Raw genomic sequence first — 21,278 nt, 5'->3', positions numbered from 1 at the left:
CACATTAAAAGGCATTTCTGTAGACACTCAGTATACAGCCTATATGTATATATATGCCACACAGCCCATCTTGTTTGCATTTTACTTGTTTTTTTTTTCACTGCATTATACCATTCTTCAATATTAAATCTTTCTGGTGAAATCTTTACCAACCAATTTGTGCCTTCCCTAAGCACCTGCCAGAAACTGACAACTTCTGTTAACAAAACTGTAGTTTAAAAAGTTCTTCACTCTGTTGCCAAATAAATACACCGGTATCAAAACAATAACCATTTACAAATTATAATGGAAAAACATACCATCACACTAGAAAAATGAAAAAGCCCATATATAAATATATCAAGAACAATGCAAAAAGAAGAAGTATGCAGGATTTATATACAGAAAAAGACTACCAGAATCTAATGAGACTTAAATTGAAAGACATAACATGTATCTAGGTACAACAATTCAAGATTGATTCTGCTAAAATTAATTCTCTTAACCTAAATACAGACAAATTCTCAATGTGAATTCTTTTTAATTTGGCATAGTGATTAAAAATTCATCTCAAATAATGTAGAGGTAAATACTGCCAAGAGAATACTCAAAGAGAAGATTAGGACCGGGAACTCTAGATCTGTAATGGATATTAAAACATATTTTATAAGGAAGTTAAAATAGTAGAGTACAGACACAAGAAGAAGACTACCAGTCAATTGAACAGAACACAAAACCCAGAAACAGAGAAAACCATACCTGAGAATTTAATGACGGTGAAGTGGAATTTTAAATTAGGTGAGAAAAGATGGATTAGTTATGACAAGCAAATAACTATTTTTTAGAAAGTTCTTAAAAGTTGGAGCACCTGGGTTAGGTATCTGACTCTTCATTTCAGCTCAGGTTATGATGTCAGGGTCCTGAGATCAATTCCCGCCCTCCCCAGCCCCCCCAACCTCCCTCCCAGCCCCCTACCTCCACGCTTGAGGTGGCGCCTGCTTAAGACTCTCCTCCTCTCTCCCTCTCCCACTCCCGCTGCCCCTCTCCCCTATTATCTCCCCCCATTCTCTCTCAAAACAAAACAAAACAAAACAAAACAAAACAACTTATACGTTGCACCATTCTCCAAAATAAATCTTGGACTGATTAAAGATGTAATTGGGAAATAGCAGCAAAAAATAAAATTAAAGAAAATGTAAATGTAAGCCTGGGCCAAATAGGAGGATTAAGAGGCATGCAGAAATGCGTTTTCATTTCACCTGGAGAATGTGCATAGTTTTCCCCTCATAAGTTTGCACTTGATGATACATATTGCTGAAGTCTCTGACCATGAAAACAGATTTCTTTCTTTCCTTCTTTTTTTTAACTTTTTTTTTTTTTTTTTTTTTTTTTTTTGACAGAGAGAGACAGAGAGAGTCCAAGCAGGAGGAGCATCAGGCAGAGGGAAAGGGAGAAGCATGACCCCGCTGCACCGCGAGCCCGACGCGGCCTTGATTCCAGGACCCCGGGTTCATGCCCGGGGAAGGCAGATGCCCAACCAACTGAGCCACCCAGGAGCCCCTGGAAACGCCTATTGCTGCATCTACTCAACTCCATGGAGACCGGCTAGCGCCCAGAGGGGTATGGAAGAGGAGTAAACTGAGGGAGAGTTTGTTTTAGGAAGTTTTCTGGAGGACGAGGCATTCAGCATCCTGAAGATTCATGCACTCTAGCCCCAAGTAGTTTACAGACTGCTTTTCCACACCGGCGAGTCTAACTTCCGGAAATGTGCAGAAACGCTCAGCCAACTCCCACCAGCGTTTGAAGGGAACCCAGCCCGGCTCCCAGGCAATCGCTGAGATTTGAGAGGCTTGGGCCTCGCACATGCGCTTTGGGCACCGTTGGTCGCCAGTCCTCTGTGCGCTCGCGCAGCGACGCCCACCTCTGAAGTGCGCAAGCGCATTTGTGTTTAGCGTCATTGCCTGGTTACAGTTGTTCTGCGCTCAAAGATTCCAAACCCCGGAGCTTTGCTACTGTGATGTAGTAGTGAGGTCAGTTTACCTTATCTCTCGCACTAGTGTTGGGCTCTAGAGGCAGCGAAAAGCCCAGCGGAAGGTGAAGTGTTTGTAAAGCTTCTGGGCTTTGCAATGAAGAAGTATTTTAGCTTCAGGGGTAAGTCGTCCGTGCCCATTACCAGCTCGCTGAGGGATGGCTTCGGCCTCCGGCGTGATAAGAGAACTGTGGCCCGCAACTCCCAGCAGGGGTACAACATCCGAGACAAAGATCTCAAAAAGATCCACAGAGCTGCCTGCCTGGGCGACGTAGCGAAAATGCATCATATTCTGGTGCTCAGGAAAAACGGCATAAACGATCGAGATAAAATGCACAGGTAATAGGGATTTGGAGGCCGGCGGCCTGAGACTGCGGGGAGGAGGTGGGGCGGACCGCGAGAAGCGCGCACTTTCCGGGGCCCAGCCTGTGGAGCCGAGCCCTCCTGTCACCGAGGGCGCTTGGCGTCTTTGCTCCTGAGGCCCGGCAGCATGGGGTCTAGCGCCCAGGCTGTCTGAGCAACAAAACAGAATCTTCGGCTGCCTTTGGACCCACTCATAATTCCCCGTATGGTCTACTTTACAGACAGTTTTGGCGTGATTTAACCAAAGTTCAGTAGTAACAGAAAAGAAATTAAGTGTGTATTTTATTTTTAATGGACATCTTTTTATATGATAATGTTATAAAAAAGATCTATTCCATAATAGATCAGGACCTGAGCCAAAACCAAGTCGGACACTCAGCGAACTGAGCCACCCAGGTGCCCCTAACATGAGAAATTTTAAATTGAAGTATTACAACTTAATCTCAGTTGAAACTGTGCCTCCTTCCTTTCAAACGAAAACGTTTCTGAAGATAGGAAATTGTAAAAACTAACCTGTAACTGCCCTTTTGATATTTATAATAGTATTAAATACTAATATTGATAATTGGTAATACTTGATTTTCATATGATCTGTAAATCTAAATATTTAATAAAATGAGTTGTCCCTGTATATTTGAATCCTGAGTTTCCTTTGGCTTAAAGTTTATTAAAAATCAGAGTAAGAATTAATTTTAAAAAATCATTATTTTAGTCCTCTTTTCCCGTAATGCTTTCAAGAACTAAAATTCATTTAAATGCCAACCATATGACTAGAACTGCAATAGACCTCTTGTATATATCATTATTTCATTTAATGTAAGGCACCATAGATTGTATGATGCCCCACTATTTTATGTACCAATAAGAAATTTTAAAAAATTCTGCCAATTATACTTGTAAGACATTTTGAATTATAAATTGCATTCTAATGTCAGAGATATTAAAAGGTGACAAAATGAGCGTCTTGGAATCACTGAAATATAGTATTCTTGGGAATCCTTAAGACGTATCTGCAAAGTAGACATAATTGTATCACTGTACCTAATTGGAGTGTTGTCTTTGTATAGTAGTAGTAACGGTAATAGTTATCATAATATTATGTAACAATTTTTGAGACGCTATTTGTGGTAGGAACTGTTCTAAACACTTTGCATAGATGAGATAACTACTCTTTATTTTATTTATTTATTATTATTTTTTAGTATTTTTAGTATTTTATTTGGTTATTATTATTATTTTTTAGTAATCTCTATACCCAACATGGGGCTCAAAGTCACGACCCTCAAGATCAAGAGTCACATGATCTTCAAACTGAGCTGGGCAGGGAACCTGAGATAACTGTCCTTATCCCCATTTTGTTGATGAGGAAATTGAGGATAAGGCTAAGCGATAACTATGAAGTGACAGAATTAAAGTAGGATTCAAACCCAAGTTGAGCTGAATCCTGAGGTCATGTTCTACCTAATCAGAGAGGCTGCTCTTTTGTTAGTGTGGTGAATAATCACTAATAAATATTGTCCTTTCTTCAAAAGAAAACTAAGTCTTTGTTTTGGAGTCATAGGAATAAGATGCTATTTCACGTTTACAATTACATGAATTAATTGCGTGCTTTGAAATAGTGCACTGTAATTTCCTAAAAAGTTCTTTCACTTTCATAGGACTGCTCTCCATTTGGCCTGTGCCAATGGCCATCCAGACGTGGTGAGTCTTCTAGTAGAGAGGAAATGCCAACTTAACCTCTATGATAAAGAAGCTAGGACCCCACTAATGAAGGTATATGGTATAGCTGCTGTGTCTGCCTGAGATGGATTTGATTTAAATACTCAGAATGAAAATTTATTGCATTTAAACATAACTAATTGGTGAAATTTGTGGAATGTTTACTTTAAGTTCTCAGAATTTACACTCTTTTTATTGGTATAATACTGACAGGCCGTGCAGTGCCAAGAAGAGAGCTGTGTAACCATCCTTTTAGAACATGGTGCTGATCCAAATCTTACTGACGGTAATGGCAATACTGCTCTCCACTATGCTGCCGTTGGTCAGAACGTCTCAATAGTAGAGAAGCTGCTTCTACATAATGCAGATATTGAAGGAAGAAACAAGGTACAGATCAACGTTATTTACAAAGTATTTGAAATTATATATATATGTATATATAAATGTTTTTAGCCACAAAACATTTTATTTACATATTTATTCATATATATAATATATATACTGAATTCTATACATCAAGTTCTGTCATCATGGAAACAACTCCAAAGCCAGGGCAGGGAGGGCTAGAGAAAGGTAATGCCCACGGAAAGGGCAAAGTTCTGTCTCCCAGCCACCCTTCCACCCCAGAACGAAATCTTCCCATTAGCGCTTGGGAGTGGATGGTGGGCTCAGAGCTCACAAAGGATTGAAGGGCTAGAGGGAAGGGAGGTGATGGTGGAGGCTGGGTACTGTGCAGGGGCTTAGGAAATGGGTGCTGCTGCGGATGGGTGGGAGACTGTGACCCAGCGGGGTAACTTCGGTGAGTGCGTGTAGGAGGAGAAAGCAGCAGGTGAAGGCTCTGAAGATGAGAGCAAGGGGATCAGGTCATGACATCCTATAGGGGCATGTCCTTGTGCTCACAGCTACTCTGCCCACCATGTAGCACACTGGGCTCTCCCATTTCAGTGAGTAGTTCCTGCTCAGCCTTGTGTAACTCCTCAGTGGAATGGTAGCTGTACATGGGGAGTAGTTGATAACCACGCTTACCAGTCCACCTGCTGTTTCTATGACATGCATTACCTTCTACCACTGCTCTTACAGAAACACTGTTGGTTGACCTAGGTAGGTCAATTTTTCATATTTGGAAGCTTGAACATGCCCTGAATGAAAATATTTTGAAATAACTGTCTAAGATTTCACTTTGATGATGTATTTTTTATAAAGATTTTATTTCTTTGAGAGAGAGCATGAAGGAGAGAGAACAAACATGAGTAGGGAGGAAGGGCAGAGGGAGAGGGAGAGAGAGAAGCAGGGGAGCCTGATGCGGGTCTGGATCCCAGGACCCTTGGATCATGACCTGAGCCAAAGGCAGATGCTTCACTGACTGAGCCACCCAGGTGCCCCAAAAGCTCTCTTTTAATTCAGAGTCCATCTCCTTAGTGACCCATTTGGAGCTTTATGTTGACATCTGGGATCCTGATACCATTGATAGAAGAGAATCAAGCACGTTTGTATAACCTGGAGAAAACCTACATCTTCATTGAAAAGCTCCCAAAACTATATCCCTGAAACTCTAATTTCTCAAATGTTAATGTTTGCCACAAAAAAGTATTGTCAAATGGGGATAAGCAAATTTAAATGGATTTCTTTTGCGGTAGGTATGTAGTGCAGTTTTGTAATATTTCTCAAACATAGATGATCATTGAATCTTTCTATTGGGGCACAGTACTTACCTTCCAGGAAAGAATATGTTCTTTGGAATATAATTCAAGAAACACTACTTCAGAGATAATCATTTAGGTTGTTAACTCAATAACAATACTTAAAACATTTACTGCTATGTTTTAGAGTTTGGAGATACAGAGATAAAAAATAATCCCTTTCCTCAAGAAGCTCTCTGTTTAGATGGGGTGCAATAAAATAACTAGAGTATACCATGAGAAGTACTGTGATAGAAGCCAAGATTCTTGGAACCAGTCAATGTTTGAAGTGAGTTTTGGAGGATGACTGCAGTGAAGCTGTTGAAGAGGTGGAGGAGGACTATTTAATTTAATTTAATTTAATTTAATTTAATTTAATTTATTTTTTAAAGAAGATTTTATTTATTTGAGAGAGAGAGAGTGGGAGAGAGAGCAGGAGCAGAGGGGTGGGGCAGAGAGAGAGGGAGAAGCTGACTTCCCTCTGAGCAGGGAGCCTGACTTGGGGCTGGATCCCAGGACCTTGGGATCATGACCTGAGCCGACCTGAGCCCAAGGCAGATGTTTAACCAACTGGGCCACCCAGGCCACCTGAGAAGGGGTATTTTAAAGAGGAGGAGGAGCTGGTGAAAGCACAGAGGGGTGAGAGTACTTTCTATGTTATATGTTTAAGTCTAGAGGATCCTTTATAAGTTTTAAAATTCAGTATGGAAATATGTACTTTTGTAAATTATAAATTGTTTTTGCACTTTTACAGGATGACCTCACACCATTTTTACTCGCTGTAGCTGAAAACAAACAGCAAATAGTAGAGTTTTTAATGGAAAGAGGAGCAAACATACATGCAATTGATAGATGGAAGAGGTACAGTAGTTTTGGGTTATTTTTTTTTAAACCGTATATTGTTCTAGATTGGTAACAATTACTCAAGTCAGAAAGATTAACTTAATAAGAAGAGGATTAATTTATAATTATATAGTGAAAAATGTCAACATGTCATTGGTTAGGCAGAAAGCAATTATTCTGATGGGGCAACATGAAGAACAGTATATGGCAGAATTTATATTCCTTCATATTATTAACTGATGTCATTTGCGGTCTTTTTTTTATATATGATTTTATATTAGCTTAAAGGGTTTCATATTTTATTAGCTTTATAAAGTGTGGACTCCTAACTTTTATTTTACTTATGATACAATTTTGAAGTACTTAACCCTTTTATACTATTTTTTGAAACTTCTACTTCATATATATTTTCCTTAAAAGATGCATATTAGCATAAATAGGAGTTTTGTCTTTTGGATGACTCTTTGTTTTAAATTGCTTTTTTTTTTTAAGAACATTGATATTAGATGAACCCTGAGTAATTATTAACTACTGTTACCAGATACTATGGGCTCATCATCCTTTTTTTCACGTTCAGTATATTTTTTTTTTGTTTTCATTGGTAAGGGTAGAAGGACGAAAGATAACTTTAATTGAATAGACTTTTCCTTTAATGAGGACAAATCATAGGCAGGTGATAAAGAGAAAAGAGATGGGCTTTAGACTGACACAGGAGTAGGTTTAATTCCTAGCTTTCCTACTTGCTGGGTGTGTGACTTTGGAAACATTACTTATCATCACCAGATATATTTCCTGATAAGAAAAGGAGGATAATAATATATCCTTCAAGGGTGGTTGTGTGTAAATAATATTTTGTATAGATAGCATTTAATTAAGTGCCTACCACATGCTTATCCTAGCATCATTAACTGCAATTGTGACTATTTTATTACCGTTACTATGAACACTGTTATTTTAAACCTGCATATAGCTTTTTTATTTTTTTACTTTTAAAGATTTTATTTATTTGAGAGAGAGAGAGAGAGCATGAGTAGGGGGAGGGGCTAGAGCAGGGAGCCAGACGTGGGGCTCTGTCCCAAGACCCCGAGATCATGACTGAGCTGAAGGCAGACACTTCAATGCCTGAGCCACCCAGGTGCCCACACAAATAGGTTTTATACAGACCTGGCCTCTAGATGACTTGGAAGTTCACTGTATCAGATTAAGAAAGAAATGGGGAGTTCTTTTTTAAAATCTTCACCTATTCAGATAAGTGACCTCAGCATAGTTTTTTATTCATCAAAGGACTTTAAAATAGCAACTCCTGTCATACCCCAGTGGGACAAGAGGCTCTTTTTTGTCCTTTCATTTTAGCCATGGAGGTAATTTACAAAGGTGAACACTTGAAAATGTTAATAGTTAATTCTGTACTGGCAGGCAAGATATTAACCTGATAAAGTATATCAAATTAGCTGTTTAAATAACTCTTAAGTTCCTAAGGGTGAAGTTATCTCTCTGTCATTTTAGAACAGCCCTCATGCTTGCTGTAACTTATGAATCTACAGATATAGTCAAGCTTCTTCTTCAGGAAGGTATTAATATCTTTTTTGAAGATGAATGTGGATGGACTGCAGAAGAATATGCTACTGTTAGTGGTTTTAATGTGTAAGTGTTTACATTAAAATGTTATTACTAAACTGAAGTTTCAAATAATTTAACTGTTAGTTCTTACGTAACATGAGAGTTCATAGTTTGATTCAGGCACTTTTGGGATGGCACAGAGTTGGCCCACGTCATTTGCCAGAAACCAAGAAAAAGGCTAGACTAGTTAGAAGTATCAATGGGTACACAATTCTTTATCTCAGGACTATTGAGACCTTTATCCTTAGGGATCCTAAATGTTCCTGTTTCATTGCAAGTACAACCGTTATGCATGGGGTACAAATAATATTACATCTCTGTTTTTTCTCTTTTCTTTTTCTTCTTTTCTTTCTTTTTGTAGATTTTATTTATTTATTTGAGAGAGCGTATGGGTGGGTGAGGGACAGAGGGAGAAGCAGATTCCCTGCTGAGCAGGGAGCCTGACGTGGGGCTTGATCTGTGACCTGAGCTGAAGGCAGACGCTTAACTGACTGAGCCACCCAGACACCCCAACATCTTTGTTTTTTCTAACTAGTTACTTGGGTCTTGAGATGTTCAGTGTAGTAGAAAACCCTATACTTTCCCTTGAGGGCTATCTCCTATACTTCCCCCTTGAATTTTCCGAGAACCTAAGGAGTTCCCTAAGACCAAAGAGACCATCCTCTTTCACAGGTCATTTGGAGGGAAAAAAGGACATTATTATCGTTCCCTTGTTTCCTCTGAGTCTTTGGATGCAGCATTGCTATTGAAACTGATTCTGTAGTTGGGTCAGGATTGACCTTTGCTCCCAGCAAGGGCATGATCCACATTCCTCAGTGTTCATGGTGATCCACAGTTAGACTTCAAAGTTCCGACTTTTTTTAGTTTACTATGTATGCTTATATGCTCAGCTGCTGTTCCAAAGCACTAGCAACCTGTTCTGGCAGCTGGGCCTCCTGGCTTTAGCCACACACACCCTTCCCTTCACACCCCAAAACCTTAACATGAAGCCCATATGTTAGCCCAGACCTTCATGATGAATTACCCTTTGAGGATTTTGCTTGTCTTTTCTGCTAGCAGATGATAGTTGGGACCATTCTAAGCTGTGAAAGAGGTTCAAAGAATGCTGCAGGAAGAGACTGGACTTTCCTTTCTCCTTTGTTACTAGACCTATATCCCAAGCCTGCTTTAAATCCTGTGGAGTGCCTTTTCTTACTAGGTGATGAAAGGTCTCATATTGCCCTTCCCAGAGTAGCGGGCCTCACGTTTCCCAAGAGGCCATGCTTTGGGTATAATATTTCATTAAATCCTCTTAACAACCTTGTAAATAAGGCAGTGAGATGCCTGTTTTATACAGGAAGACTTTGAGCCAAAGAGAAGTGGCTTGTCCGAGAACAAATAACTATTGGTTATAGGGTTAGGACTTCTGAATTCAAGACATTCCATTATGGCAAGCTAACTCAAATTTACTAAGCCATAATGCTGTCAACTCATGACTGGTTCACCTTACTTTTTTCTCCTTTAATTACATACTTGATAAAAAGTTTATAGAACTTACAAATTTGAAGTATATGGGGTAATTTAAGTTTTGATATTAGCTCTGATATTATTTGAAATACTCATATGAATATGATATATTTGGTAAATGTTTTTCATATCAGTATTAAAATAGTAACATTGTTTATCACCCTTTTTTATACGTAGCAGTCGCCAGCTAATTGCCGAACATAGAGAAGCAATAAGACCTAAAAATTGTTCGCAAAATAAAAATTGTTCGCAAAATAGCAACCCAGGTAAGACTTTTCAGAGTGAATTACTTTTGGTGGTCCTAACATAGATGAAATCAGAGCAAGGAAGGTTTGATAATGAAAGAGCAAACAAACAAACAAAAAAAACAACAAAAAAACAAAAAAACCCAATGTGTAAATTGCATATGTATTTTATTTATTTATTTATTAAATGATTTTATTTATTTGACAGAGAGAGAGCACAAGCAGGGGGAGTGGCAGGCAGAGGGAGGGGGAGAAGCAGGAAACCCGCGGAGGAGGGAGCCTGATGTGGGACTTGATCCCAGGGTCCACGGATCATGACCTGAGCTGAAGGCAGTTGCTTAACCAACTGAGCCACCCAAGCGCCCCTATTTTTTTTTCTTTCTTAATAGTGTAGTATTCAGGGGCGCCTGGGTGGCTCAGTCGTTAAGCGTCTGCCTTTGGCTCAGGGCGTGATCCCCGCGTTCTGGGATCGAGCCCCACGTCAGGCTCTTCTGCTGGGAGCCTGCTTCTTCCTCTCCCACTCCCCCTGCTTGTGTTCCCTCTCTCGCTGGCTGTCTCTACCTCTGTCAAATAAATAAATAAAATCTTTAAAAAAATAGTCTAGTATTCAGAATTATTTAAGAAATTAATTGTAGGTTTTACTGTCATGAACGATGGAAAGAAATCAGAGAGGGAGACAAACCATGAGAGAGACTGGACTCCAGAAAACAAACTGAGGGGTACAGAAGGAAGGAGGGTGGGTGATGAGTATTAAGGAGGGCTTGTGTAGTGATGAGCACTGGGTGTTATACACAACTAATGAATTGCTGAACACTGCATCAAAAACTTACGATGTGCTATATGCTGGCTAACTGGACATAATAAAAAAACATAAAATAAAGTACCTCAATGTGAACAAAAAAAAGAAGTCAATTGTAGGTAATTTAAAATATGAGGCAGTATTGTCTGAAAAGAAATTCATTATTTTAGTTATGACCCCTAAAATCCCATATGATATCTTGTGTAAATAAGAAAAAGAGATTTTTAAGTTAGTATGTTTTATGTTTCCTCTATAAGCATATTATAACAGATTGAACTTGTTATGAAAATGGATCTTTTAATTTTTACAAGTGGATTGCATCTAGTAAATATTACGACCTAGTGATTTGTCTCATTAAAAAAGGAGCTATCCTTCAAACTGGGAACTCCACAGTACCATCCTGGTACTGTAAACAAATGGCAAACAATAAGAACTGCAAAACTTAGCTAGTGTGTAGCAATACCAATGAGACTGTTTTTGTGTGGGTGTGTGTGTTTTTAAGGTAACTGTCTATGGTACAGAAGTCAGAAAAGAAATGCCTTGTTGAGAAGCATAGGTTGTTTTACGTATTGTTGTGTCAAGAAGATCTCACCATTAACAACTTCATTTCTCATAAGTGAAACAGAATGGGATGGTGACTTCATTAGAACAATGTTTTCTGCTGTTTGTTACATAATTGTCACGATACCGTAATTTTGTTAGAACAAGACACTCTGTTGCCATTAGTCAAAACATTAGCATAATAAATATTCAAATGGGGCAACTGAGGCTCAACGGATTATAATAAAAGCACAAAAATGGTTCGCAATAACTAAAATGCTACCATTGCTCCCTGGGTGTGTCACCTAGTGCATTGTACAATCTGAAATGTATGAAGAAATCTTTAACTTAGTAGCCTTTAGTTAAAGAAATTCTGTAGGTTGGTTTGGTTTTGCAATTTACTCATTTTCATTTGTTCACTTAACAAATAGCTATCAAGTGTCTTTTAGCTCCTAAGTGTTATTCCGATGTTGTAGAATACAAACATTCAAAAAACACACTCCCCGCCCTCCAGGAGTTTGTTATTACCGTTGTAATTTTTATTATTTACTTTATTCAGCGCTTACTATGTGCCAGAGTCCCCTAGTGCTTATAATTATCATTGTTATTTTTTTTAGTGCTATTTAATATGTTCCAGATACTGTAAGTCCACATGAGGAATTAGAGTTTTAGGAGAGTGGGTAGAATTTAAGGTAAGTATGCAGACTGAGTAGTAAGTTTGCCAGGTAAAGAGGCAGAAAGACGATGTTTGGCAGGAGGAACATCCATCAGGATTACATGTTTTGCCGAGGGAACAGCAGTGCAAAGGCTAAGATGTACGAGTGAACTTTGCAAGATTTATGAGCAGTTCAGTTTTGCTAGTATTAAAAGTGTGCTATGGGAATGGTTGGAATGAGGTGAATACTTAGCTAAGGCAAGCTTATGAAAGTTTTTTGGTACTATGGAAAGGAGTAGATCTTACCCTGTAGACCTTGGGAAATTAGGTAGAATGCTCTTAGCTGCAAATAGTAGGTGACTTGTAATAGTGACTAAAATGGGGCACCTGGGTGGCTTAGTCAGCTAAATGTTGACTTTTGGTTTTAGCTCAGGTCACAGTCTCATGGGTCATGAGATAAAGCCCCACATCACGTTGGGCTCTGTGCTCAGCATGGAGTCTGCTTGAAGATTCTCTTCCTCTGCCCTTTCCCCCATTCATGCATTCTCTCTTGCACGCTTTCTCTCTCTCTCTCTCTCTCTCAAATAAATAAATAAAATAAATAAATCTAAAAAACCTGAAACAAAACAGTGACTAAAAAAAAATAGGAACCAGAGTTGTTTTGATGATGTAGTGATGTCATCAGGATCCCAGTTGTATCTTTTTCAGCTTTGAGGTTGGCAGTATTTTATGTCTCCTTTCCTGATTGGCTAATTAGCAACAGCTCCAGGCATATTCTCACATGAGAATATCCAGTGACTGGAAGGACTGTTTTCCTTTATATGTTTCTTTTAAACAGGAAGAAAACTCAGAGGCTTGCAGGAAATTTCCTCTAACATTTTATAGGCTAGGTTATATCACATGCTTTTATCCTAATGCTTTACCAGTCACTGGTAAATCAGGTATTGTGATTAGCTTAGAATAATCATTTCACCTTTTGAAGCAGGGGTGAGGCCACCTTCTTTGTGTATGGGGACAATAAATATCCAGATAAAGTTGTGGTTCTCTAGCAAGAATGAAGAATATGGAATGGCTATTGGGGAGGGAGCCAGTGGTATTTGATGCAGGGATTCATTGGAGAATTTGAAGCAGAAGGCTAATAAGATTAGATTTGAATTAGGGCCCTCTGGTTATGGCATAAAATAGGGATCACCAGGCGTTTTCTATAAAGGGCCGGACAGTGAATATTTTAGGCCGTGTGGTTTCTCAACTACATTTACCATTGCAGTGTGAAAGCAGCCATAGCAATGTGTAGGTGAATAGATGTGACTGTGCTCCAGTAAAACTTTATTTACAGCACCAGATGGCTGGTCAGACTTGGCCTGTGGTGGTAGTTTGCTGGCCCCTCATATGGAGAATAGATTGAAGGGAACCACGTAAAAGGATTAGAAGCCAAAGGAAGTTTATATTTCCTTAGCCTAGTATCAGTCCATTATGAAATTTTCACCCCTCTATACTGAAAAAGTCAGGAGGCTCAATTTATTCAATTTAAAATGTAGTTCTTTTTTTAGGCTTTATGTCTTTCTCATTTTTTTCTTAAAAAAATTTTTTTAAAGATTTTATTTATTTAATTATTTGAGAGAGAAGAGAGCACAAGTGATGCAGACAGGCAGAGGGAGAGGGAGAAGCAGACTCCCCACTGAGCAGGGAGCCCGATGCAGGGCTCAATCCGAGGACCCTGAGACCATGACCTGGGGTAAAGGCAGACACTTAACTGATTGAGCCACCCAGGTGCCCCCTTTCTCATTCGTTTTGCTTAAAAATTTTTTATTCATTTAAGAAATAACAATAATAGTTGGTGGCTTTTTTTCCCCTCTGGCAAGGAAAATATAAAGTAGAGACAGGAAAGGGGTATAGTTAATACATTTTCATGATTATTGAATGTGGAAAGTTAGGGGAGAGAGGAAATCTAAGAAGATTCATACGTTTCCACATTGTACACTAGCATTTAAATTGGACATGAAGAATGAGTAGGACTTTATTGGATGAAGGAGGAGAGCAGTGGGAATAGGGAAGACCAGGTTTTTGTCTATATGTTCAATTTGATGGAATATCCATGGAGCATATTTTCAGGAATTGGATAATGGAATACTAGGAGTTTCTAGCTGGAGATAGAACTTCAAGGTTGGAGATGCGGATTTGAAATAATCTGATTAGAATTATTAGGCAAAGTCATAGCTTGGGCCAAGATTGAGCTTGTCCATGATGGAGAACATACAGAATGAGGAGAAGGCCAGTGAACAAACCCTGGGAATACCAATATTATCAGGGGTGGATGGAGGAGTAGGAGTTGGTAGAGAAGACTGAGGAGTGGCTGGGCAAACGTAGGAGTGGAATTAGAGGAAGTGATGTTGAAAAAATTAAAAAAAAATTTCAAGGAGGAATATTAATTGTATCAAATAAAAATTACTGAAAAGAAAGTTGGATTTAACTTTTAAAAGCTCTTTGGTGGTAACCTTTTCAAAACAACAATTTTTGAGTTGTAAGTTCTATTGTTTATGTGATTGGTACTTTCTGTGTCCAAATATGGAAAAATAACACATCAAGTAAGGTCCTACCTGACTTTTTTGTAACTGCAGTATCTACCCAGACAGGGTCAAGGGAAAATGGTCTAGACTGGTGAGTAGACTTGCCAACATTTTCCTATAAATGTCAAAACCAAAGAGTCAAGGGTGACAAAAAGTGTTGTCTTTCTTACCCGTTTCTTGTGGAGATACTTGAGTTTTTCCTCAAGTCCTTGATATGCTCTTGGGATGAATACTAAAACAAAAATCTGGGAGCAACAGGAAGGAAGCCACTGTCAGGCCCAATCTCTGATATGGAATCATGATGCATCTGTATTTTGACAGTTTTAAATTTTGATCAGAAATGGTTTACAGGCCAGCAGTTTGGAGAAACTGACCTCTTTTAAATATTTTATTGCAGAAAACTGGTATAATACCAAGGAGAAAATACAAGGTGATATGCTAAATATATTAGTTCTCACTAGTTTCAAAATTCTGTGTCGGTAAAAAAAGTCAATACCTGAGTATTTTTGTTAATGATGTCTCTCTTGATCCTCTTTTCATTTGCCTTCTTCTAATATCTCCATTTTTATGGCTCCTTTCTGAATTTCATCTCTAAAGAAAACGCTAGGGAAAATTGCGTTGGAATCTATCACTATTAGAACACATTTCCACGATATGTGTGTTTGCCATATATGTGTATTTCCTTCTAAGGTAATGGGCTACCTAATCTAAAGTGTATCTCATATTTTCTTAGTTTCTTATGCTAAACTTCTTTGTACATGTACCGCAGTGACAGAGCTAGTGATGATGGTCTGCCAAGATTGAAAACATTTTCTGGATTGTCACATAGAAATTTTTATCTGATACAGTTTTAATGTGACATGCTTTTTTTTTTTTTTTTTTTTTTTAAAGATTTTATTTATTTATTCGACAGAGATAGAGACAGCCAGCGAGAGAGGGAACACAAGGGGGAGTGGGAGAGGAAGAAGCAGGCTCACAGCAGAAGAGCCTGATGTGGGGCTCGATCCCGTAACGCCGGGACCACGCCCTGAGCCGAAGGCAGACGCTTAACCGCTGTGCCACCCAGGCGCCCCTAATGTGACATGCTTTTGTATTTTTTCCGAAATTGGTAAACTGTGGCTTAACGAGAATTTGTGGCCAATTAGATTACCAAGTTTTTTTTTTAATGATTTTATTTATTTATTCGACAGAGATAGAGACAGCCAGCAAGAGAGGGAACACAAGCAGGGGGGGTGGGAGAGGAAGAAGCAGGCTCATAGCGGAGGAGCCCGATGTGGGACTCGATCCTATAACGCCAGGATCACGCCCTGAGCCGAAGGCAGACGCTTAACCGCTGTGCCACCCAGGCGCCCCTAGATAACCAAGTTTTTAATCATCTATGTATACAAGGTAACTCACTTTGTTTTCCCCCAAATGAGTCCTATTGATCTTTAATGATCAAATTCACTATTTTCAGGGCGGAGTGGATAACTCATCCTATATTTTGGATGGAGAATTTTTGACTTTTTGACTAGTTGTTAACAACTGCCTTTAATAGGTGAATTATGTTTTTAATTCTGTAAGAAATTAAGAAAAAGACTGGAAACAAAAAAACTATAATCAGTAGTGTGTAATCAATAGTTATATATTTTTCTATAATTATCCCAGTTACCTTATTGATTCATAGCTACCATAAAAATGAATTAAGCCCTATTTAGTTGGAGAAAATTTATGTGATATTTTCATTTTTTTATAGGAACTTTTATACTGTAGAACATATTGATAATCATCAGGATTCTCTTTTTTTCCTGATTAAAATAGGATTGTTGCTTGTTTCACATTATTTTTTGACATCACTATTTCCTCTATTCCTTTTATGCCTTTATTCATATGGATATAGAAATACGGAAATCTCCAAGGCAAATAGTAAGAAAAACAGATTGAAGGAAAGGTGTTCTGTGACATGACCTTCTGACTGTAATCATGTACAAAACATCAACCAAATCATAAAGATTCCACATAATGCAGTTGTAGTAGAGGCTCCCAAAACGACACCCAGATGTGGTTTTTCACTAGAAGACCTCACAGGTCTCAGCATAGTTGTACTCATGCCTGAGGTTTATTACGGTGAAAGGATACAAAACAAAATCAGCACAGAGCAAAGGGGCACGGAGTGATGTCTAGAGGAAGCCAAGTGCAGGTTTCTATGCGTATGGATGTGCTTCATTCCTCCAGCATCACATTATGATAACACATGTGAAACGTTGTCTGCCAATAGAGGAATCTTAGAGGGACTAAATGAAGTTTTCTTTAAATGACAGTCAGGTAGGCATCTTTTCCCTAGCATATACCAAAATTCCAGGTTCACAGAAGGAAATCAAGTATACGGGATAAATCACCTGGTTGGTACCAAGACTTAGGCACAGCCACTCTTAGCAGTTATGGAATGGTGGGAACCCTGCCCACATCCAGGCTCCCAGATACCAACCAAGGGCCAACCATTCAGGTGGGATCTAACAGTGGCAGTCTTTGGCCTGCTGTGTGGAATCTTTTCTGCACAGGAATTATAGCCCTGACCTAATTTATTCAGATTTTCTTTTAATAGCAAGTAATATGGTGATATAACATGGTACTGATCTCAGTAGCATCATCCATATTAAATTGAAGTGATGGTTAGTTTTTGACTTTTGGTGAATATTTAACAGGTATTTGTACGTAAGTTACTAGGGCAATATTAGGTAATTATAATCTTTTTTATCTGATTAAACTTTCATTATGATTCTCAGATTAAACAATGATTTCTGATTTAAAGTGAGAATAGAAACTTTTAAGTGTATAGGTAATGCAGTTTTGTTTCCTATTGTGGTGAATCCCTGTTTATAATTATAAGATATTCAGTTTTATTTGTCAGTTATTTTCTTGCCTAAGTATGCAATTCAAATTCTTTTCTTTATGTATTTTCATATAGTTCAGTTTGGTGGGTAATACCCATATTCTGTTACTTTGGTCTTTATCTTGATTTTCAAGGTGGCTGTATCTTGCTTTAATACATGTAATAGCAGGCTCAATGAATACTTTTTTTCCCCCCCACAATAAATAGGCCTTCTTTTTTAGAGCATTTTCAAGTTCATAGCAAAACATAGCAGAAAGTACAGAGAGTTTCCATTTACCCCATGTTCCCATATGTGTCTAGCCTGCCCTGTTGTCAACATCCTGTACCACAGTGATACATTGTTACATTAACATTAAGTCATCCTTGTCCCCCAAAGTCCATAATTTACATTAGGGCTCAGTCCGGTGTTGTACACCCAATGCACCCATGTGGTATCACATAGAACAGTTCCACTGCCTTAAAAGTCCTCTGGGCTGTGCCTATTCATCCCTCCTTTTGCCGCAACCCTTAATTCCTAACTTAAAAAGTTTTACTTTTTCCAGAATGTGAAAGAGTTGCAATCATACAGTAGGTATCTTCTTGGATGTTTAAAACATTAAAATTCCAAGGTAATTGAATGTAGTGATTCAAGATAGCCTTTGTCCTTTGTTTTGTTTTGTTCATCAGTGTAGGATCTGATGACATGTGCCTTACGGACTGAGAAAGTGTGATTTCTGTAGACATTTGTCACATAATGGGGAGGGCTGAGAACAATGACATTATGTACTACTACCTAGCACTAACCATTGGTACCATCCTCGTCTAAGAGGTGAGTCCAGATAGACTCTCTAGCAATGAAAGTAGGTAGTCTCAAGAGGTTATACTTTATTAAACCAGATGCACTAAAATCACTAACATCTTTCATACTTACCTTGCAATTGGAGATAAGGCGAGAGAGTCTGTTTGCTGTGTTTTGCCATGCTGCAAAGTACCGTGGCTACAGACCAAACTTTGTGATGAGGTGTTTCATCGTACACTTAACAGTCTCTGCTGAAGTGCTGGAGAAGTTCTGCTGTGTTACAGCAAAATAAGTACAGTCTCTTTTAACTGCTCCTGGTCGTGGAAGTCCAGAAGAATCATGCTGTTTAAGTTTGACTTTGTCAGTCTATGATAATGATTCTGCTGATGATAGCATTTTCTGTCAGTCTCATAGGGTTTGGTTACAATTATGGTCATTATAAACATTCACTTGTAGGTATCCAAATTTTGATAAATACCATTCTTTTCTTGCATTTGGTAAATGTAGAGGAGAAAGTAAGATTTCTTAATGCATTAACTGCCTGCCAATAGTATGGTTAATATTCTCTCCAGTGTGGGTCCCAAAGGAATACTTTTTAACAAATCATCAGTCTTATACTTTTAATCTGTATTTTTCTATTGTTGATTTAAAATGTATTTTGCTTTTTTCTTTAGTGGTGGATAAGAGTTCTGAAGACACGTCAAGCAGGTAGGATTTTTATGGATTTTTTAAAATTATGTGTTGACTGAGGGAATGCAGAGAAAAGCCTTTGTGGAGAGTTCTACTCTGGGCTAGAGACTATATTACGTGCTGGACATTTATTACTTACGTAGTCATTACAATAGCTTCACAAAGTAGCTGTGCTATTATAGCCTATTTTTTTTTAATTAGTCAGCTGTGGTTCAGGGAGGTTGATTAATTGACCCATGATTCCATAGTTAATGAGTAGCAGAGCCCTGATGTGACTGTCAGCCTGTGTGACTCCCACACCCATTCTTCTGTTCCTCAGCAGCACTGGGATTAAGATACCGATCCTAGTCAGATCAACTCAGAAAGTCAAATGTAGTTATGTGTTAACTTGGATTTAGAGTTTTCTTAAGAAACCAGGTTAGTCCAAGCGTTTGTCCTAGTATATTTGACAACTAGTGATAACTAGAGGCAATTAGTGCAGTGGTAACTAGTCTCTTATTTTTACATATCAAAGATTTTAGGGTGGATCTCAGTAACCTATAGCCACAGTACATAGCTTTTACCTAAGCAAGACCTAATCACGCAAGTTCTTAGCTGTAGTGATGTCTGCTCTCCTTGAGATGAATGATTTTTCCAGAAGTGAAGGATATGTAATCTAGGTGTAGACCATGTTACGTTAATGAAATTTATCATCTATTTAGAGGATCTTTCTAAACGGTTCTCTATTTACTGACTTCCCAGTCTAGTTTTCCCTTTAGGCTAGTACCCTTCACTAGTTCTTTGAAGATTTTTCTTTTCTTTTTTATTTTTTCGTAGACTTTTTTCCTTTTCTCCATGACTTTTCTATAATCTTTTCTTGATTTTTTTTTTTTTTTACTTTCTTCTCTGCTTTTCTTGGTGCTTTTTTTATTCCATTAATTTTTTCTATTTCTGCCAGTTACGTATTCTCTGTTTTTCTACAGACATTGTGAAAAGCACATAGAATTTCAGGATTTTAAGGAATCTTAGAGATGAATTAATCAAAATGCCCTCGGGTACTGCAACCTATGTTTTTAAATCCTCACCAAGTGATTGTTTAAATGGAGAATTTGAAACTCAAAAGAGATTAAAGTGACTTATTTGGCTATGACAAGTGACAAGAGTGAGATTTAAATTCAGGTTTCTTCCTTTTTTCTCATCTAGTGGGTGAATGTTTTAATAATAGAAAGATGGGGAGTGGGTCTAGTAAATACAGTGAAGGTGGGTAAGGAAGGAGTTAGCAGGGGAGGCCGAGTTTCAATAACAACAATGTTGGGTTGGATAGAAATAAGAGTTTTAGAAAAGATGTCAGAATATTGGGTTTCATGGTAAGTTAGATAGAGATGCATTACAGGAAGGAAGGATACACACACACACACACACACACACACACACACACAGAAAGGAATGAAGGACACAGGATATTGGGAGTTGTGTAGAAAGGCATATTAAAATAGAGGGTTCAAGAGAATCCTGAGCAGCTTTTTTGTTTGTTTGTTTAATTGAGCGAACTAGCATACTTCAGGTTTTCTGTTGAGAGATATTAAAATCATTTGAGCCACTGGGAAGAGTCTTTTTACAGAATATAGGAATGTGATACCATCTACTTCCATTCCAACTTACAGAGAGTGGCTTAGATCCTCTCGAGTAATAGGGGGAATGGAGATTCTGAACTATCTAGATGTATGGCCCAAGGTAGTGGTCTCCTCACTCCACCTCTTTTCCTAATTCTTTGATGCCCTTCTCATGGACATGTAGGGTTTGGTGGGGTGGGACTGGGTGTCAGATCAGTAACGGAGCTTCATTTGGGTAGTTGGTAACGTGTCTACATTGAGATGACTCCATGGATGACTGAAACTCTGTGTAGCTTGTTCTACAGGAGCAGCAAATGGCTCCTACTCTTGGTCATTTGAGCTTATCCTTGTTTTGAGAGCTTGTGCTTTCATAGTCTAGAGATTTAATGATTGGAGAGTACACTGAGCCCTGCAGAAGAGTGATCTAGGAGTGGGAGCTCACAGAAAGAAACTATTAGGCAGTGTCTAGGGAAATAGAGGCACGGCTACCAGGACTTTATTTTTTTATAGCAGTCTCTCTTCTTGGGTATCTGAGTGCCTATGAAGGTTTTTAAGGTCTTGCTAGTTTATATAAGGCAGGACCTGTGTAGGAAAGAAGTTGGACCTTATAATTTTTAATCTTTTAATCTCTCTCGGAATAGTATTCACACTAATAACATAACGTTGTATATTTATTTTTTTTAAATTGAAGTATAGTTGATACACAGTGTTGTGTTAGTTTCAGGCGTACAACATAGTGATTCAACAACTCTGTATGTTACACCATGCTTAGCACAAGTGTAGCTACTATCTGTTACTGCAT

At 38.4% G+C, this 21,278-nt stretch overlaps 1 protein-coding gene across 20 annotated transcripts in view; it reads left to right on the top strand.

The window, feature by feature from the left end:
* The first annotated feature begins 1,911 nt into the window (after positions 1 to 1,911).
* Positions 1,912 to 21,278, top strand: part of ANKRD26 (ankyrin repeat domain containing 26) — a 124,074-nt gene continuing 104,707 nt past the window's right edge. For 11 of the 20 annotated variants that reach the window (XM_048219390.2, XM_048219384.2, XM_057304639.1 and 8 more), the window contains exons 1-7: positions 1,937 to 2,347; positions 4,030 to 4,144; positions 4,304 to 4,477; positions 6,524 to 6,630; positions 8,119 to 8,256; positions 9,916 to 10,004; positions 18,869 to 18,902. In XM_048219390.2, coding sequence (XP_048075347.2) covers positions 2,106 to 2,347; positions 4,030 to 4,144; positions 4,304 to 4,477; positions 6,524 to 6,630; positions 8,119 to 8,256; positions 9,916 to 10,004; positions 18,869 to 18,902 — 899 coding nt within the window. In that variant the 5' untranslated portion in view covers positions 1,937 to 2,105. Of the gene's footprint in view, positions 2,348 to 4,029; positions 4,145 to 4,303; positions 4,478 to 6,523; positions 6,631 to 8,118; positions 8,257 to 9,915; positions 10,005 to 18,868; positions 18,903 to 21,278 lie in introns of those variants that run through there. The other 9 variants (XM_048219393.2, XM_057304640.1, XM_048219391.2 and 6 more) reach the window with 3 other exon arrangements.

This window comes from Ursus arctos, unplaced genomic scaffold, assembly GCF_023065955.2.
Source record: "Ursus arctos isolate Adak ecotype North America unplaced genomic scaffold, UrsArc2.0 scaffold_30, whole genome shotgun sequence".
Lineage (NCBI taxonomy): Eukaryota > Metazoa > Chordata > Mammalia > Carnivora > Ursidae > Ursus > Ursus arctos.
The sequence above is the reverse complement of the archived record's forward strand: the minus strand, read 5'-3'. Positions and strand labels throughout refer to the sequence as shown.